The 14,961-nt window shown below is 35.2% G+C and overlaps 1 protein-coding gene across 2 annotated transcripts in view; it reads right to left on the bottom strand.

Annotated features, from left to right (window-relative positions):
• TAX1BP1 (Tax1 binding protein 1) overlaps positions 1 to 14,961 on the bottom strand; it is a 97,172-nt gene that overhangs the window by 60,241 nt on the left and 21,970 nt on the right. For both annotated transcript variants that reach the window (XM_045495168.1, XM_045495169.1), the window contains exons 3-5: positions 13,764 to 13,866; positions 8,942 to 9,129; positions 5,436 to 5,594 (exon numbers count right to left, since the gene is read on the bottom strand). In XM_045495168.1, coding sequence (XP_045351124.1) covers positions 5,436 to 5,594; positions 8,942 to 9,129; positions 13,764 to 13,866 — 450 coding nt within the window. The remainder of the gene's footprint in view (positions 1 to 5,435; positions 5,595 to 8,941; positions 9,130 to 13,763; positions 13,867 to 14,961) is intronic.

Genomic DNA, 14,961 nt, shown 5'->3' with positions numbered 1-14,961 from the left:
AACTCCGAGAAAGAAGCTCCTTGACACTGGTCTTAGAATTTTCTGAATTTGACACCAAAAGTGAAAAATAAAGAAGTGGACTACAGCAAACTAAAAGGCTTCTGCACAACAAATCAAATTATCAAAATGAAAGCGACTCCCAGGGCGCCTGGGTGGCTCAGTCGGTTGAGCATCCAACTCCGGCTCAGGTCGTGATCTCGCGGTCTGCGAGTTCGAGCCCCGCGTCGGGCTCTGTGCTGACAGCTCAGAGCCTGGAGCCTGTTTCAGATTCTGTGTCTCCCTCTCTCTCTGACCCTCCCCCGTTCATGCTCTCTGTCTCAAAAATAAATAAACATTAAAAAAAAAATAGTAAGAAGTGACTTCCAAAATGGGAGAAAATATTTGCAAATCAACCATGTGGTAAGGGGTTACTATCCACAATTATTTTAAAAATCATACCAAAAAATACACTGAAGTACATCTTATATTATCAACATTCAAGTTAAGAATATATTTTATGGTGGGGTGCCTGGGTGACTCAGTCAATTAAGTGTTCGACTTCAGCTCAGGTCATGATCTCACAGTTCATGGGTTCGAGCCCCGCATGGCTCTGTGCTGACAGCTCAGGGCCTAGAGCCTGCTTCAGATTCTGTGTCTTCCTCTCTCTCTTTCAAAAATAAACATTAAAAAAAAAAAAATGTATCTTATTAAAAAAACTCAATTCATAGTTTAGGCTCCAAAAGAAAACTACAAAACTTAAAGCCATAGTTTATTTTAGTCCTATTTGAAAAACAAGACTCGTTATTATCATTTGGTTTCCCGAGCCTCAGTTTTTAATCTTCTAATTTTCAAATACATAATGAATATACCTACAAACTATTCATTTTTTTAATTTTTTAAAATGTTTTTTCATTTATTTGTGAGAGAAAGAGCACATACATGCGTAAGCAGGGGAGGGGCCGAGAAAGAAAGACTCTGAGGCAGACTCCAGGCTCTGAGCTTTCAGCACAGAGCCTGACACAGGGCTTGAACTTGTGAACCACCAGATCATGACCTCAGCCAAAGTCGGCTGCTTAACTGACTTGAGCCACCCAGGCATCCCGAAACTGCTCATTTTTATGTAAGTCTAAAAAATGTAAGGTTAGGGTAAAAAAAGACTAATCAATACAACGGAATATTACTTGACAATAAAATGAAATAAAGTACTGATAATTATTATACTATGGATGGGCCTTGAAAACATTATGCTAAGTGAAAGAAACCAGACACAAAAGGCCACACATGATTCCATTTGTATGCAATGCCCAAAATACACAAATCCACAGAGAAAGAAATTTAGTTTAGTGGTTGCCTGGGACCAAGGGGAAAGGAAATAGAGAATGACCACCAACAGGTAACAGGTTTCTTCTGGGGTGATGAAAGTGTGCTAAAATTAGGTTATGGAAATTACTGCATAATTCTATACATGTAATAAAAACCACTGAATTGTCTATTGTAAAGTGTTGGACTTTATGGTATGCCAGTTATAAATCACATTTCAATAAAGCTGTTTTTAGAAAAAGATCAATTAGATAAGCTCAAATCTTTAGTCCTTTCAGGCAAAAGTATAGAGCGTCATTAAGAGTACTAGAAGGAGACACATAGCCTGCCTCTACCACTTTACAAACTGTTCAGTCTTAGGCAGGTTAAGTAACACCTCTGTGCTATCTTTGTAAAATTCCTACGTAACAATGCCCACCTTATAGGATTAAATGAGTTAACATAAGTAAACACTAGGAACTGCACCTGGCTTGCATTAAGTATAATGACTTATTTTTATTAATCAGCCTATCATAGGAGAGAAAAATCTACACTTAGAGGTGAATTAGAAATGAATGTAAAAATTATCCTTAATTATGAAAATAATTACTTTTTAAATCTAGGGTACCCATGAATGACAGAACATACGCAGATCACATTAAAATACAGGTGAAATATAATATGTATTTTATAATTATTTATAGATGTTAGTTGGTTTCAGTTTTAATCTACTTTGTAATCCTAATTTATTCCTTTAAGCAGCCAATTACACAAAATAATCTAAAACATAATTAAACATTTAAGCCAATCTGTTTTTGATAACCTTAACACATTCAATTCTTTTAATTTACAAAATAGGAGTGTTTCTATTGGCATTTTACAATGAAAAAAGTCAATATTTGTAAAAGATGAAAGTTTTTATTTTATAAACATTTAACTCAGTATTTGTCAGGTATTGAATGGCTAACAAGCTAATCTTATTTTATAAAACAATGAAAACACAATTTCTTCTATCATGAAGAAATTGAAGGTGTGCTACAGATCATTCTGTTCCATACTGTCCATTCTAAAATTTTAAGTGAAATTGTAGATGATACACCATAATAGCCCTTCAGATATTCAGCAGTACATACACCCAGGACCTCAAAGAGAAAACATTTAGAAGACAATTAACAAGCATCAAGATTGTTTTTTAGAATTCACACCACAAAAGAGATTTAAAACAAGTGCCAAGAAATGTCATGGATTTTATAAGCCACCCAACTAAGGCAAGCGACTTCTAGCTGCCCAGCAGGCCTGCCTGATTAGAGGAAGACTGATTCCGGAGGTGGAAAAAAAAAAAAAAAATTCATTAAAAAGCCCCGTGATTAGAAAAGAAAAGGAACTATTTTTCCCTGCAAGCCCATTATTTCATCCCCAGAAATAAACAGGCAATTGCCAACATATGACTAAGAAATTTTTTTCAACATTATATAAGTATCATTTCTAGAGTCTGAGGAAAATGGCATGGATTTCATATTTAGATTTTATTCACATTTTGGTTCTTTCTCTAGATCATCATTATGAAAACTAGTAAAATAATAGCTACATGTAGTGAGAATCTATTATGTAGCAAACACCGTTCTAGGTCCTTTTTTTAATTACCATTTTCATAGTATAGAATACCATTAAAAAAAATATATCACTTCTACCTGTTTCATCTTCCCAGAGTACAATACCAACACAAGAATAGTAGCAGGGAAGAAGTCCCCTCCAAGATTAGTGTCTGTCATCAAGACTTAGGAGTTGCCATAAAAACTTCTGAAGACCTCTTCTGGATACAAGAGCCACAATCTCCTACAAATTTTATTTTGTTTTATTAATCCCCTGCCCTCAGTCTACCACTTTCTCAATCTAAGTATGTCAGAATAAGCTCTCTTATAATAGTCTTATCTGTAGCGCTTAACCCTCGTCATGTGGACAGCATTAACTCTCAGCTAATACTCGACTGAACCAGAGGCACGACCTGATGCACATGAGTAATCTCACACAATTGAAAGCCTACCATTCCACCATTCCTATTCTTCCAATCATCCATTCTTCCCTTGGATTTCAAGTTGATCAGATTTGAAACCTCAAAGGCCACATTTCAGGGCATTTTTGATCTTATGGGCCAAGTACATGCTGTGATGGGCCATTTTCATGAATATCATCTTCTATCTCACTTCCACCCCTCTAATTTGTTGTAATTGAGTGAAAGAAAAAAAGATTGGCATTCCACTTTGGAAAACCGACAAACCCAGGCACAAACGAAATAAACATGTAAAGAATAGAGAGAAAAGAATAAGAACTATACAAAACAGCCAGGGAGTTAAAATAACTGGATACATAATTTAGCTGAAATGTCCTAACAATCAAGGTAGGCACATTTGGTATCTTATCATATTTTAATTCAGTATACCTGCTTTTACTGCAAGATACTAATAGTAAAATTGGGGGAATAACTGCTTATTTTAAACTAAAAAGGCAAATGGTAATAACAGAGACATTACAGATATCTAAAGGAAGAGTTAGAATTGTACACATTGTTTGATAGGTCACCCTCTAACTCAAAAGAATACTCTTCAAACAACTACAAGTCAAGAGAAAGTTTTTCAGAATTTAAGCCCTATTTCTGTATCATCTCTGTTCAGGTGTGCAATTTACACCTACTCTACTGGAGTATAAAAATTATTGAAAATCATTGTACTGTTGGTTCAAGTAATAATTAACTGCTCTAGGCCTTGTTGGACAAGAGAATGGAACACATCCCATCTTTGGGGTCAATCATGTCAAAAGACATAAGAATATCCAACTAGTTGTGAGACTGTGATATGTATCATTGCAATCTGTGTTTGAAAAACTAACCAATTACTTTTCTTATGAAAATAACAGGTCAATGACCAGGTGATTGCTTTTTATTTTCAACTATTAAGTTATATCATTTTTTTTTGTTTATTTTGAGAGACAGAAAGACAAAGAGTGAGCAGAGAGGGGAGAGAGAGAATTCCAAGCAGGATCTACACTGTCAGCACAGAGCCCGATGTGAGGCTCAAACTCACGAACCTTGAGATCGTGACCTGAGCTGAAATCAAGAGTCAGATGCTCAGCTGAGCACAACTGAGCCACCCTAAATTAAATCCATTTGCATCTCTAATGAAACTACACTGTTTTATACTTATACTTCTTTTTCTTACCTCAAGAAATTGTGCCAATTTTAATTATGTGGGGTTTTTTTTTAGGATAATTTATAGCATTGCTCACATCAAAGATTTCAAAATTTTGCCTAATACTACATTTCATTGAATTCCACTTTTTGGAAAAGTAACTTTAACTATTTTGTTCTATTCTCCCCTTAATCAGCATTTATCACTCCTAATTATATTTCCAACCGCCCCCCCCCCCAAATACTGATCAATTATTTTACAATTAGATATAAATCATATAGAAACAGTTGTCAGTTGGGGCACCTGGGTGGCTCAGTTGGTTAAGCATCCAACTCTTGATCTCAGTTCAGGTTGCAACCTCGTGCAGGTGGGACTGAACCCCACGTCAAGCTCTACACTGAGCCTGGGGATTCTCTCTCCCCCTCTCCCTACTCACATGCTCTCTTTCTCTGTCAAAATAAACAAACATTAAAAAACAAAACAAAAAACACAGTGGGGTGCCTGGGTTGCTCAGTCGGTAACCAACTGCAGCTCAGGTCATGATCTCAAGTTCATGAGTTTGAGCCCCACATGGGCACTCTGTGCTGACAGCTCAAATCCCGGAGCCTGCTTCAGATTCTGTGTCTCCTTCTCTCTCTCTGTCCCTTCCCTGCTTGTGTGCTCTCTCAGAAATAATAAATGAATAAACTTACAAAACAAAAAAACAAAAAAAAACAGTTGTCAGGAACCACCTCATCAAGTCTGGTACCAAAAAAAGCTAAAAGTATTTTAAACATTTATAACATAAAAGAAGCTGTGGAAGAAAACTGACAGGAACAGACCTATTCTCCTCTAAGTATGTATCTAAATGCTGTTTTTTGTTTTTTTTAAACAGGTAGTTTTTATTCACTTTAACTGGTTTAAGTTCTTGAAAAAGTGGAGTTTCAAGCAATATACTATCAACTCCAAACAGTGACATAAAACACAACTAACCTTATGCTCTGCTTGCAGCTGGTCACATCTCTCTTTCTCATGGTTAAGCTCTCTTTCCATTCTTCCAACTTGTTCTCGAAGTTGTGTTGTATCTTTTTCCAGGACAGCAATTAACTTTAATAGTTCTTCTTTTTCTTTCATGGTTTTCTCAATTTTCAACTATAAAACAAAAAACTCACATTGATTTTTTATAATCCTAAAATGTGATTAGTTGCTTTCCATCTCAAAAAAATAGTAAAGAAATGCACAAAAAGAACTTTTACATACGATTTACTTCATGAATCATACATGTAAATAAAAACTCATAAATCAAATTTAAACCTTCTTTGGGCAAAAAAGGAAACATTAAAAGGTATAAAATCAATAAACTTTATTATGAAGTTCCCTGCTAATCAATTTTCAAATTAGTACCAAAAATAGGGCATATTAAGTTTTCTAAGTGACTTAATTCTGGGTTTTTCTTGAGTATTTATCAAGAAGAAAATGTATACCACTTTTTTTTTATTTAAATTCAAGTTAGTTAACATACAGTACAGTCTTAGCTTTAGTAGAACCCAGTGATTCATCTCTTATATATGACACACAGTGCTCATCCCCCAAAAGGTGCCCTCCTTAATGCCCATCACCCATTTAACCCACCCACCCCCCTAACCAGCAACCCTCAGTTTGTTCTCTGTATTTAAGTGTCTCCTTATGGTTTACCTCCCTCTGTTTTTATCTTATTTTTCCTTCCCTTCCTCTATGTTCATCTGTTGAGTTTCTCAAATTCTACATGAGTGAAATCATATATCTATTTCATAACTCTTCTTAAATGTAAAGCTAGGAGAGATCTTTGAATGTACTAAGAACTCCCTTGTGTGTTATAGAAGACCATCACCTATGGCATTACTCTTAAAACTTTTGGTACTAAGGAATAACAGCTGCTCTATTTAGCTAAATTAAAACAAACTTTAAAAAACTGCAAATTTTAGGACAAAAATGCAGATTGTAACAATAAATTACATAATTGATTTTGGGGGGCACACTAACAGTAACTCAATTCAGCAAAACCTCCAATATTCTAAAATTACTAATTAAAGGACCTAAAATAGTAGTAAATAAAATAGTTAACTTTTCTCTTACAACAAACAGTCTTTGATTCAAATGGGAATAATGAAGACTCAGAGGGAAAATTTTGCAAAGGAGGCATCATACATTTAGCTAAAATAAAGTTTTCTCCTGGTACACTAAATTGTTTCTCCAGGGTCATGGAATCAAACTGATTAAACTCTAAAATGGGTCTTATGAAAGTTGGAAGAGCAGCAAATTTTTAGAATGACCCTTCTACCTCTTCCATCAGACCAAATGAAAATAACAGCAATCAAATGCCCTCAAAAAAGAAAAGTTTATTTATTCACTAAACTTCCTTTATACCTTATATTCTGAAAACCAATTTTTGGCTCTAAATTTTCTGGCAGCTTAAAAGTGAAAACATATCTTGACATGGTGCAACAGAAACATTATGAAAGAACCAATTTTCCCAGTGATACACTTAACTGGCATATACTTTTTGAAGAGTTTACTGAATGTTAAATAGAAATTTTAAAAAGGAATTCAAATTAGATAAAAATGTATACAAGTCTAATTCCTGCCTCCAATTTTGTATTTGAAATCTTCCAAGCACACAAAATAGTGAAAATTTTATAACTGACACCCATCACCTAAATTCACTGATTATTAATATTTCACCATGTTTAACTCCATCTCCCTTTATCATTTGCTTATGTTTTTGTTTTTTGTTACAACCATTTGAAATTGCAGACATTTCACCCCTAAGTACTCAGAGCAAGCATCTCCTAAAGACAGTCTCCTTTTCAACAACTACCACTATCATAAATAAGAAAATTAATAATTTTATAACATCCAATAGATAGATATTTTGTGAATAATGGTAGATAACTATGACCTATTTTTTAAAAAATCGAAAATTCAATCAAGGTTCACCTGTTAAATTAACACAAGACATAACCCTTCAATGTCAACAGTGCCACAAATAATATCTCATATATTTGTACTATTTTTGTGTAGTTTTAGATAAAACCATTAAAGATTTTGATGAATGTGGAAATTCAAAATATTTATCAAAAAAATTGGGTCAGATATAAAAATATTTTATCTCAGCATTTAAGAGACAGAAATTTCAATTTTCTTTATCAAGTACCCCTTATGAGTAGGAAGAAGTGGAATAAATTGTGCGACATCCCAATTAACTTAGAGAAGGAACATAAGAGAGACACCGATGCCTGAATGTCTGTTTTTCTGCTGGACGTCCTGAAATCAGGGTGGTCTGACAAGTATTCAAAAAGCTGCAATATAAACACTAACTGCATTCTTTTTAAGAGCTGGGCTTGTTCAGCATCTTTGACTAGCATTCAAATACCAGGCTAAAAACCTTGATCATCAGGTGGCTGTCACCACAAAATGTTTCAGTCACCCTATAAAAGTTACATTTCTTTATTTAAGATAAGAAAGGAATTTCTGGAAGGGAAAGGGAAGATATAAAGAATTCACAATAAAAAATGGTTCCTTCAGTTTGACTACCTAATGAAAGTATTGTATCTATGACCCGTTGTGTTTTTTCTCTAGCTTCAATTTTTGAAGATAAGGATATAAAATCAATAACATAAAATCAAAGGCATAAAATATTTACATATAAAAAATATCCATCTGGGGCACTCGGGTGGCTCAGTTGGTTAAGCGTCTGACTCTTGGTTTCAGTTCAGCTCATGATCTCACAATTTGTGAGTTCGAGCCCCATGTCAGACTCTGCACTGACAGTTCAGAGCCTGCTTCAGATTCTCTTTCTTCCCCCTCCCTCATGTGGTCTTTCTCTCTCTCTCAAAATAAATAAATAAACTTTAAAAATCCACCTGACTATAAAGAAAAAGCAATGACCTGCCGGATTAAACATGAATGTAAATTAACCAAAAATACATAGCGAACCAACTAAATAAGCCGTTTTTCAGAAATTCAAATGTAACATTCTAGTTTCTTAGATTTTAAAGATACTGAAAAATATCTTAAAATAAGAATGTTGTTCTATTTTCTCCTTCAATAATTACTAAAATTTAAGACGTAAGACATTAGACCATCTGCACAGTAAATTTCTATTAGAGCCAATGCGATGACTCCCAAATAGTCAATTAAAAGAATGTAAGAAGGCTTTCACCTTCTCTCTTTAAATTATGGTTAATCCAGGCTATTTACTTGATAAAATGAACACGGAAATCATTCTAAAAATGCTCAACCTAAACTAAGAGACAGGGATATTCCCTGATTCACCCTTCCACAGTGAAATCAATAACTGACAGGAAGATTTTTAAAGTATTCCAAAAACAACACTCTAAGTTTATTATTTTAGTTAAAAACCATTTGATTTTCAGGTTATTCTTTTAAATTCTTTAAATGCCAACATGAGCCCTGTTCTTAAATTATCTATAAATCACTAGCTCACTGTTGGTACTAACCTCAAGAAGACCAGCTTTTGTGGTTACCACCAACATGTCAGAATTTCCTTCATCTTCCATAGTAAGTAACTCTTCAACTGGAGAAGAAGCCCGAAACTGGAAAGGTGTACTTGCTCCACGAATTTCACCCTTATGGGTAACATAACAGAACTGATAAAATTCTCCATCATCATTTGGAAGGTAATATCCTAAAAGAAAATTAATAAAAAAATTGATTAACTTTCCTATTATGAAATTAATAGGGTTTTTTCCCCCCCATTTAACACACCTTGCCATCTCTGCTCATTCCTGACCCTGTTTAGGTTGCGGGTGGGAATATATCATATAAAGAAATCTTCCCTCAAATTTGACATTCATTCCATGAAAAGAAAGATATTGAACGGAAGGAATGTGCTGTACATGAATTGTATAAAAGAAAGGAAGATGAAGTACACTTTTGCAGAATAAAAAATAACCTTTGGAATCACACAGCTTTATTCAGCTGTACTACTAGCCATTGTAACTCAACCTCCCTGAGTCCCAGTTTCTTATCTGTAAAACAGCTATGAAGCCATCTACCTCAGAATTACAATCTATAACATATTTACACCATCTAGCCCATTATCTGATGAATATGTTTGATATTTGTTCCTTCTTCCTTCGTCTCAACTGTTACCCCCTTTTAAGATTTGCTGGATTATCCCTGCTCAAAATTAAACTTCACCTCTTCTTCTCCAAAGCTCCCAGTATTTTTTACAGTTAAAATACATACATACATACCTACCACACTCCATAGTACTTTCAATTACCTTGCTTTATATCCTATCAAGAACTCAGAAATACTGAGGGCAAATATATAATATATATAAAAATTCTAGCATCCCCCACAATGACTTTATAAGAAGGAAGCATTCAGTGGTGGTGAAATGATTACACAAAGATCAATACATTCACCTTATCTTGAATATTCATAACTACCCAGAAATTTGTAATCACTACATCTAGTCTTTCATAACTTGAAATTTTCAACCTCATTATTATATCTACTTCACTGGATTTCCTTCTTTAAAAAATATTTAACTTTCTTCCTAAGCAAAAAGAGAGAGGATCAGAGAAAATACAAGAAAAGCCTGGGACAATTTGTGGTGCTTGCAAGAAAGAAGTTCCCAAAAAAGAATTCAAAGTGGCAGGGGGTGGAGGGAATGTCAAAAAACACAGGAGCCCACCTGATGGAGCTCCCAATGGCCAAAGAAAGCTAGAATAATTTGCACAAAAAAAAAAAAGGATAGTATTAGATTTTATTCCATAGAAAAAAATAAATACCTATGAGCTTATGGGGAAAGAGACAACTACTCATCATAGTAATTCCAACTAGTAAATGTCCAAGGAATGAGCATAGAAAAGCACCATTAGTGAAACACAACAATAAAAATTGTTGCAAGCTAGGGACTCCTGGGTGGCTCAGTTGGTTAAGTGCCAGACTCTTGGTTCCAGCTCATGTCATGGTCTCACGGTTTGTGGGTTCGAGCCCTGCATCCGACTGTCTCAGCTGACAGCACAGAGTCTGCTCGAAAATTCTCTCTCTGCCCCTCCCCTGCTTGAACACACTCACTCTCACTCTCTCTCTCTCAAAAACATAAACACACATGAAAAAAAAAATTTTTTTTAATTGTTATAGGCAAGATCTTACTGATAACTAAAATTAGAGGGTGAAAATTTGAGGAAAAACAAGGTATTTCCTTAGTCTCAAACTAACTCCCCCATAGTATTCATTAATTACAAAAGGAAAAATACTAACTTTACAGTAGAGAAACCCAGCAGATACCAAGTGATCAAGATTAACAACACCAGGGCCACCTGGGTGGCTCAGTCAGCTAATCATCCAACTTCAGCTCATGATTTCAAGGCTCGTGAGTTTGAGCCCCGCATCAGGCTGTGTGCTGACAGCTCAGAGCCTGGAGCCTGCTTCAGATTCTGAGTCTCCCTCTCTCTCTCTAAAATGAATAAACGTTTTTAAAAAAAAATTCTTTTTTTTTTAATTAAAAAAAAGATTAACATCACCAGGAATGAGAGAGGAACATCAAGTACTCCCTGATACAACGCACTGAAGAGTGACTATAAAACAGCACTTGTACGATATTCTTCCTAAAAATGTATACCCTTAATCTAATCATGAAAAAACACCACCACACAGAAGTGCCTGGGTGGCTCAGTCAGTTCAGTGTCCTACTCTTGATTTTAGCTCAGGTCAGGATCTCACGGTTCATGAATTCCAGCTCCATATTAGGCTCTGCACTGACAGTGCGGAGCTTACTTGGGATTCTCTCTCTCCCCTCCCCCACTTGTGCACACTATCTCAAAATAAATTTTATTTTTTTTTCAACGTTTTATTTATTTTTTTTGGGGGACAGAGAGAGACAGAGCATGAATGGGGGAGGGGCAGAGAGAGAGGGAGACACAGAATCGGAAACAGGCTCCAGGCTCTGAGCCATCAGCCCAGAGCCTGACGCGGGGCTCGAACTCCCGGACCGGGAGATCGTGACCTGGCTGAAGTCGGACGCTTAACCAACTGCGCCACCCAGGCGCCCCTCAAAATAAATTTTAAAAAACTTAAAAAATGTGGGGCACCTGGGTGGCTCAGTCGGTTAAGTGTCCGACTTCGGCTCAGGTGGTGATCTCGCGGTCCGTGAGTTCAAGCCCCGCATCGGGCTCTGTGCTGACAGCTCAGAGCCTGGAGCCTGTTTCAGATTTTGTGTCTCCCTCTCTCTGACCCTCCCCCATTCATGCTCTGTCTCTCTCTGTCTCAAAAATAAATAAACGTTTAAAAAAAATTTTTTTTCTTAAAAAAAAAAATGTTTTAATAAAATAAAAAATAAGATTGTAAAAGTCCTGAAAGAGGACAGAATGAGGAACTGTCACAGATTGGAGGAGATAAGAAGATAGGACAATTAAATGTAATGTGGAATTTTGGATCGGATCCAGGAACAGAAAAAAGAACACTACTGGAAACAATAAAATTTAAATAAGGTTTATACTTTAGTCACTAGCAGTGCACCAATGTTAAATTCCTAATTTTTTAAATAAATGTACTATGTAAGATGTTAACATTAACGGAAGCTGGACAATGGGTATACAGAAATTCTGTGTACTATTTTTGCAACTTTACATCCAAAATTATTTCAAAATATATAGTTTAAAAATAAGGGTAGCTCTAGCAATATATTTTTAAAAGCTTTTAAAAACCCCACCCTCCTAGTATATACAACCAAATTTATTAAGCCATGGCTGAGTAACTTTGCAAATGGCCAAGAGACTTACATAAAAAGTTTAAATAGAAAAAATATATATAGTCTGACTAATCGGCTCTAGTATCGTGACATTAGAAATTCTATCAACTAGAGGCACCTAGATGGCTCGGTCGGTTAGGCGTCCGACTCTCGGTTTTGGCTCAGGTCATGATCTCGTGGTTCGAATGATCAAGCCCCACATCAGCCTCTCTGCTGACAACATGGAGCCTGCTTGGAATTCTCTCTCTCCCTGTCTCTGCCCCTTCCCCCACTTGTGCACATGTGTATGCACATGCGGTCTCTCTCTCAAAATAAACATAAAAAAAAAAAAGGCATGGACTTGTTCCGTTGTTTTCTCTCCCTCTCCACCACCCACACTGTGTCTGTCTCTCTCAAAATAAATAAATAAACTTAAAAATTCTACAAACTAGATACTCAAGGTCTGATAAATCACACAAAAGTAATCCACTAAGAAATGGTTCAAATGTTGTTTGAGATACCAGATGTAGTTATTCAGAGCTGCAATTTAAAGCTATCTAGAAAAATCTCTCATTAGGTTAATAACATTGAAAAGAAAATAGGAAAGCAATCAGTTGAATTACAACAAGAGTTCATTTGGGCAAAGAATTACATTTATATATTTGTGTTAGTTGTTTTGAGTTTTGCATTTCAAGATTCTCATGACTCATTCACAAAATGAGCAAGGTCATTTTGGATTGTGCTTAAAATCTCTTCTAGCTCTAATACTCTATGACTAAGTTCTTCATGACTATCTTGACTTTATATAACAAATGAGTTTTAGGCAGGCAGAAGCTTTTATTTCTGAATTTCAAAGTAATATTTCACCTGGTGAATTTTTAAAAGCTTGGAAAACAACTGCATTTATGCTTAGCTCCCATGAAAATGCTCTTAACTAACTGGATACTTTTCTCTTTATTTACTGCTTTTTAACTTCATGGTAAACCACCAGTGAAATCATTAGTCACTGTAACAAATTCATTAAGTTAACTGAAGAAAATTAATCACATTAAAAATGACTGAACATTGAGCATTCAACTCTTGTTTTCGGCTCAGGTCATGATCTCAGTTTGTGAGATCGAGCCCCCCATTGGGCTCTGGAAAGAAACTCACTCTTCAATGAAAAATAAGCAAAAAAAACTTTAAAAAAAAATGTTTATATTTGAGAGAGCACAAGCAGGAGCGGCAGAGAGAGGGGCACACAGGATCCGAAGCAGGCTCTGCACTGACAGCAGCGAGCCCAATGTGCAGTACAAACTACAAGATCAAGACCTGAGCCGAAGTCTGACACTTAACCGACTGAGCCACCCAGGTGCCCCAAGCAAAAATAAAAATCCTTTTAAATGCCTAGATAAAATATGTATCCTACACTCATATTTATATTCTTATGATTTTTGCTAAACAAAGACACTAATTAATTCAACTTTGGTATGTTGGACATGCCTAAGTAGACCATTACAATGGAGAACATTTTTAATGGCATAAAAATTAAATTAAAACATTTAATTTCATCAAGTTCTGCAGTTTTCAGTTCTTACCTTGAAATGCTAATACACAATTAACTGTTGATCCTTCTATGTAATGTTCAGGCATAGGAGACCATAAAAATGTGTAATAATCACGAGCAGTACTCCATCCAACCTAAAGGAAAATAATAAGAACACAGAGATTATAAGTAGTTTAATACTAGAGTGATATAGCATATTGTCTTTTACTGCATCCTAAAATTAAAACATGGGTTGCTATGTTTACAAATTATTGGGTATTTTAACAAGCCTGTCAAATTTTTATGATTTTTATTAAGCTATAACATAGTGTTATAAAGATCTATATAAATGGAACAGTCCAGTTTCTATTATGTATTAAAAATACAATTTGATACCCAGTTTCTCAAGGAAAATCTTAGTATGCACATGATCAAATATAACAACTCACATTTTTAACTTCACTATACGTTAAGTTTTTAAAACCTACTATTTTAGATCTCAAATTTCAGTGTGTTTAGATTTCCTTCTCCCCATTAACGTGGTAACTAAAACTTCACTAATCTCTCATATCAAGTCTTACCTGCAGCCAATTGGTAAATTTTGTAAAAAGGCATGTATTGCCCAGACATTAATATACACATATAGAAAACCTATGTCCCACCTATATCTAAAACATCTTCAACTTACAAAATGTCTATGTTACATATATCAGTCTATATTTTCTAGACAAACCATACAGTGTTAAATACTGAGTATTAGAGATGTTTAAAACAAGTACACACATAATTCATTCTACTGTGCTTCACAAATACTACATTTGGGTTTTTTTTGTTGTAGCTGTTGTTTTTACAAAGTGAAGGTTTGGGATAACTGAATCAAACAAGTCTATCAGCACCATCTTTCCAATAGCATTTGTCGCTTCATAACTATCACATTTTTGGTAATTCTCACAATATTTCAAACTTTTTCATTACTATTGTATTTATTATGGTCATCTGTAAGCAGTGGTCTTCATTGTTATAATTATTTTGGAGTGTCATGAACCACACCCATATAAAATAATGAACTTAATATGTATGTTCTGACTGCTCCACCAACTGGCCCATTACTCTCTCCCTCTCCTCAGACTTCCCTATTCCCTGAGACACGATACTGAAATCAGGCCATTTAATAAACCTACAGTGGCCTTTAAATGTTCAAGTGAAAGGAAAAGTTGCACACCTCACTCTTAAAATCAAAGAAGTGATTC

The sequence above is a fragment of the Leopardus geoffroyi genome, chromosome A2 (assembly GCF_018350155.1).
Source record: "Leopardus geoffroyi isolate Oge1 chromosome A2, O.geoffroyi_Oge1_pat1.0, whole genome shotgun sequence".
Taxonomy (NCBI): domain Eukaryota; kingdom Metazoa; phylum Chordata; class Mammalia; order Carnivora; family Felidae; genus Leopardus; species Leopardus geoffroyi.
The sequence above is the reverse complement of the archived record's forward strand: the minus strand, read 5'-3'. Positions and strand labels throughout refer to the sequence as shown.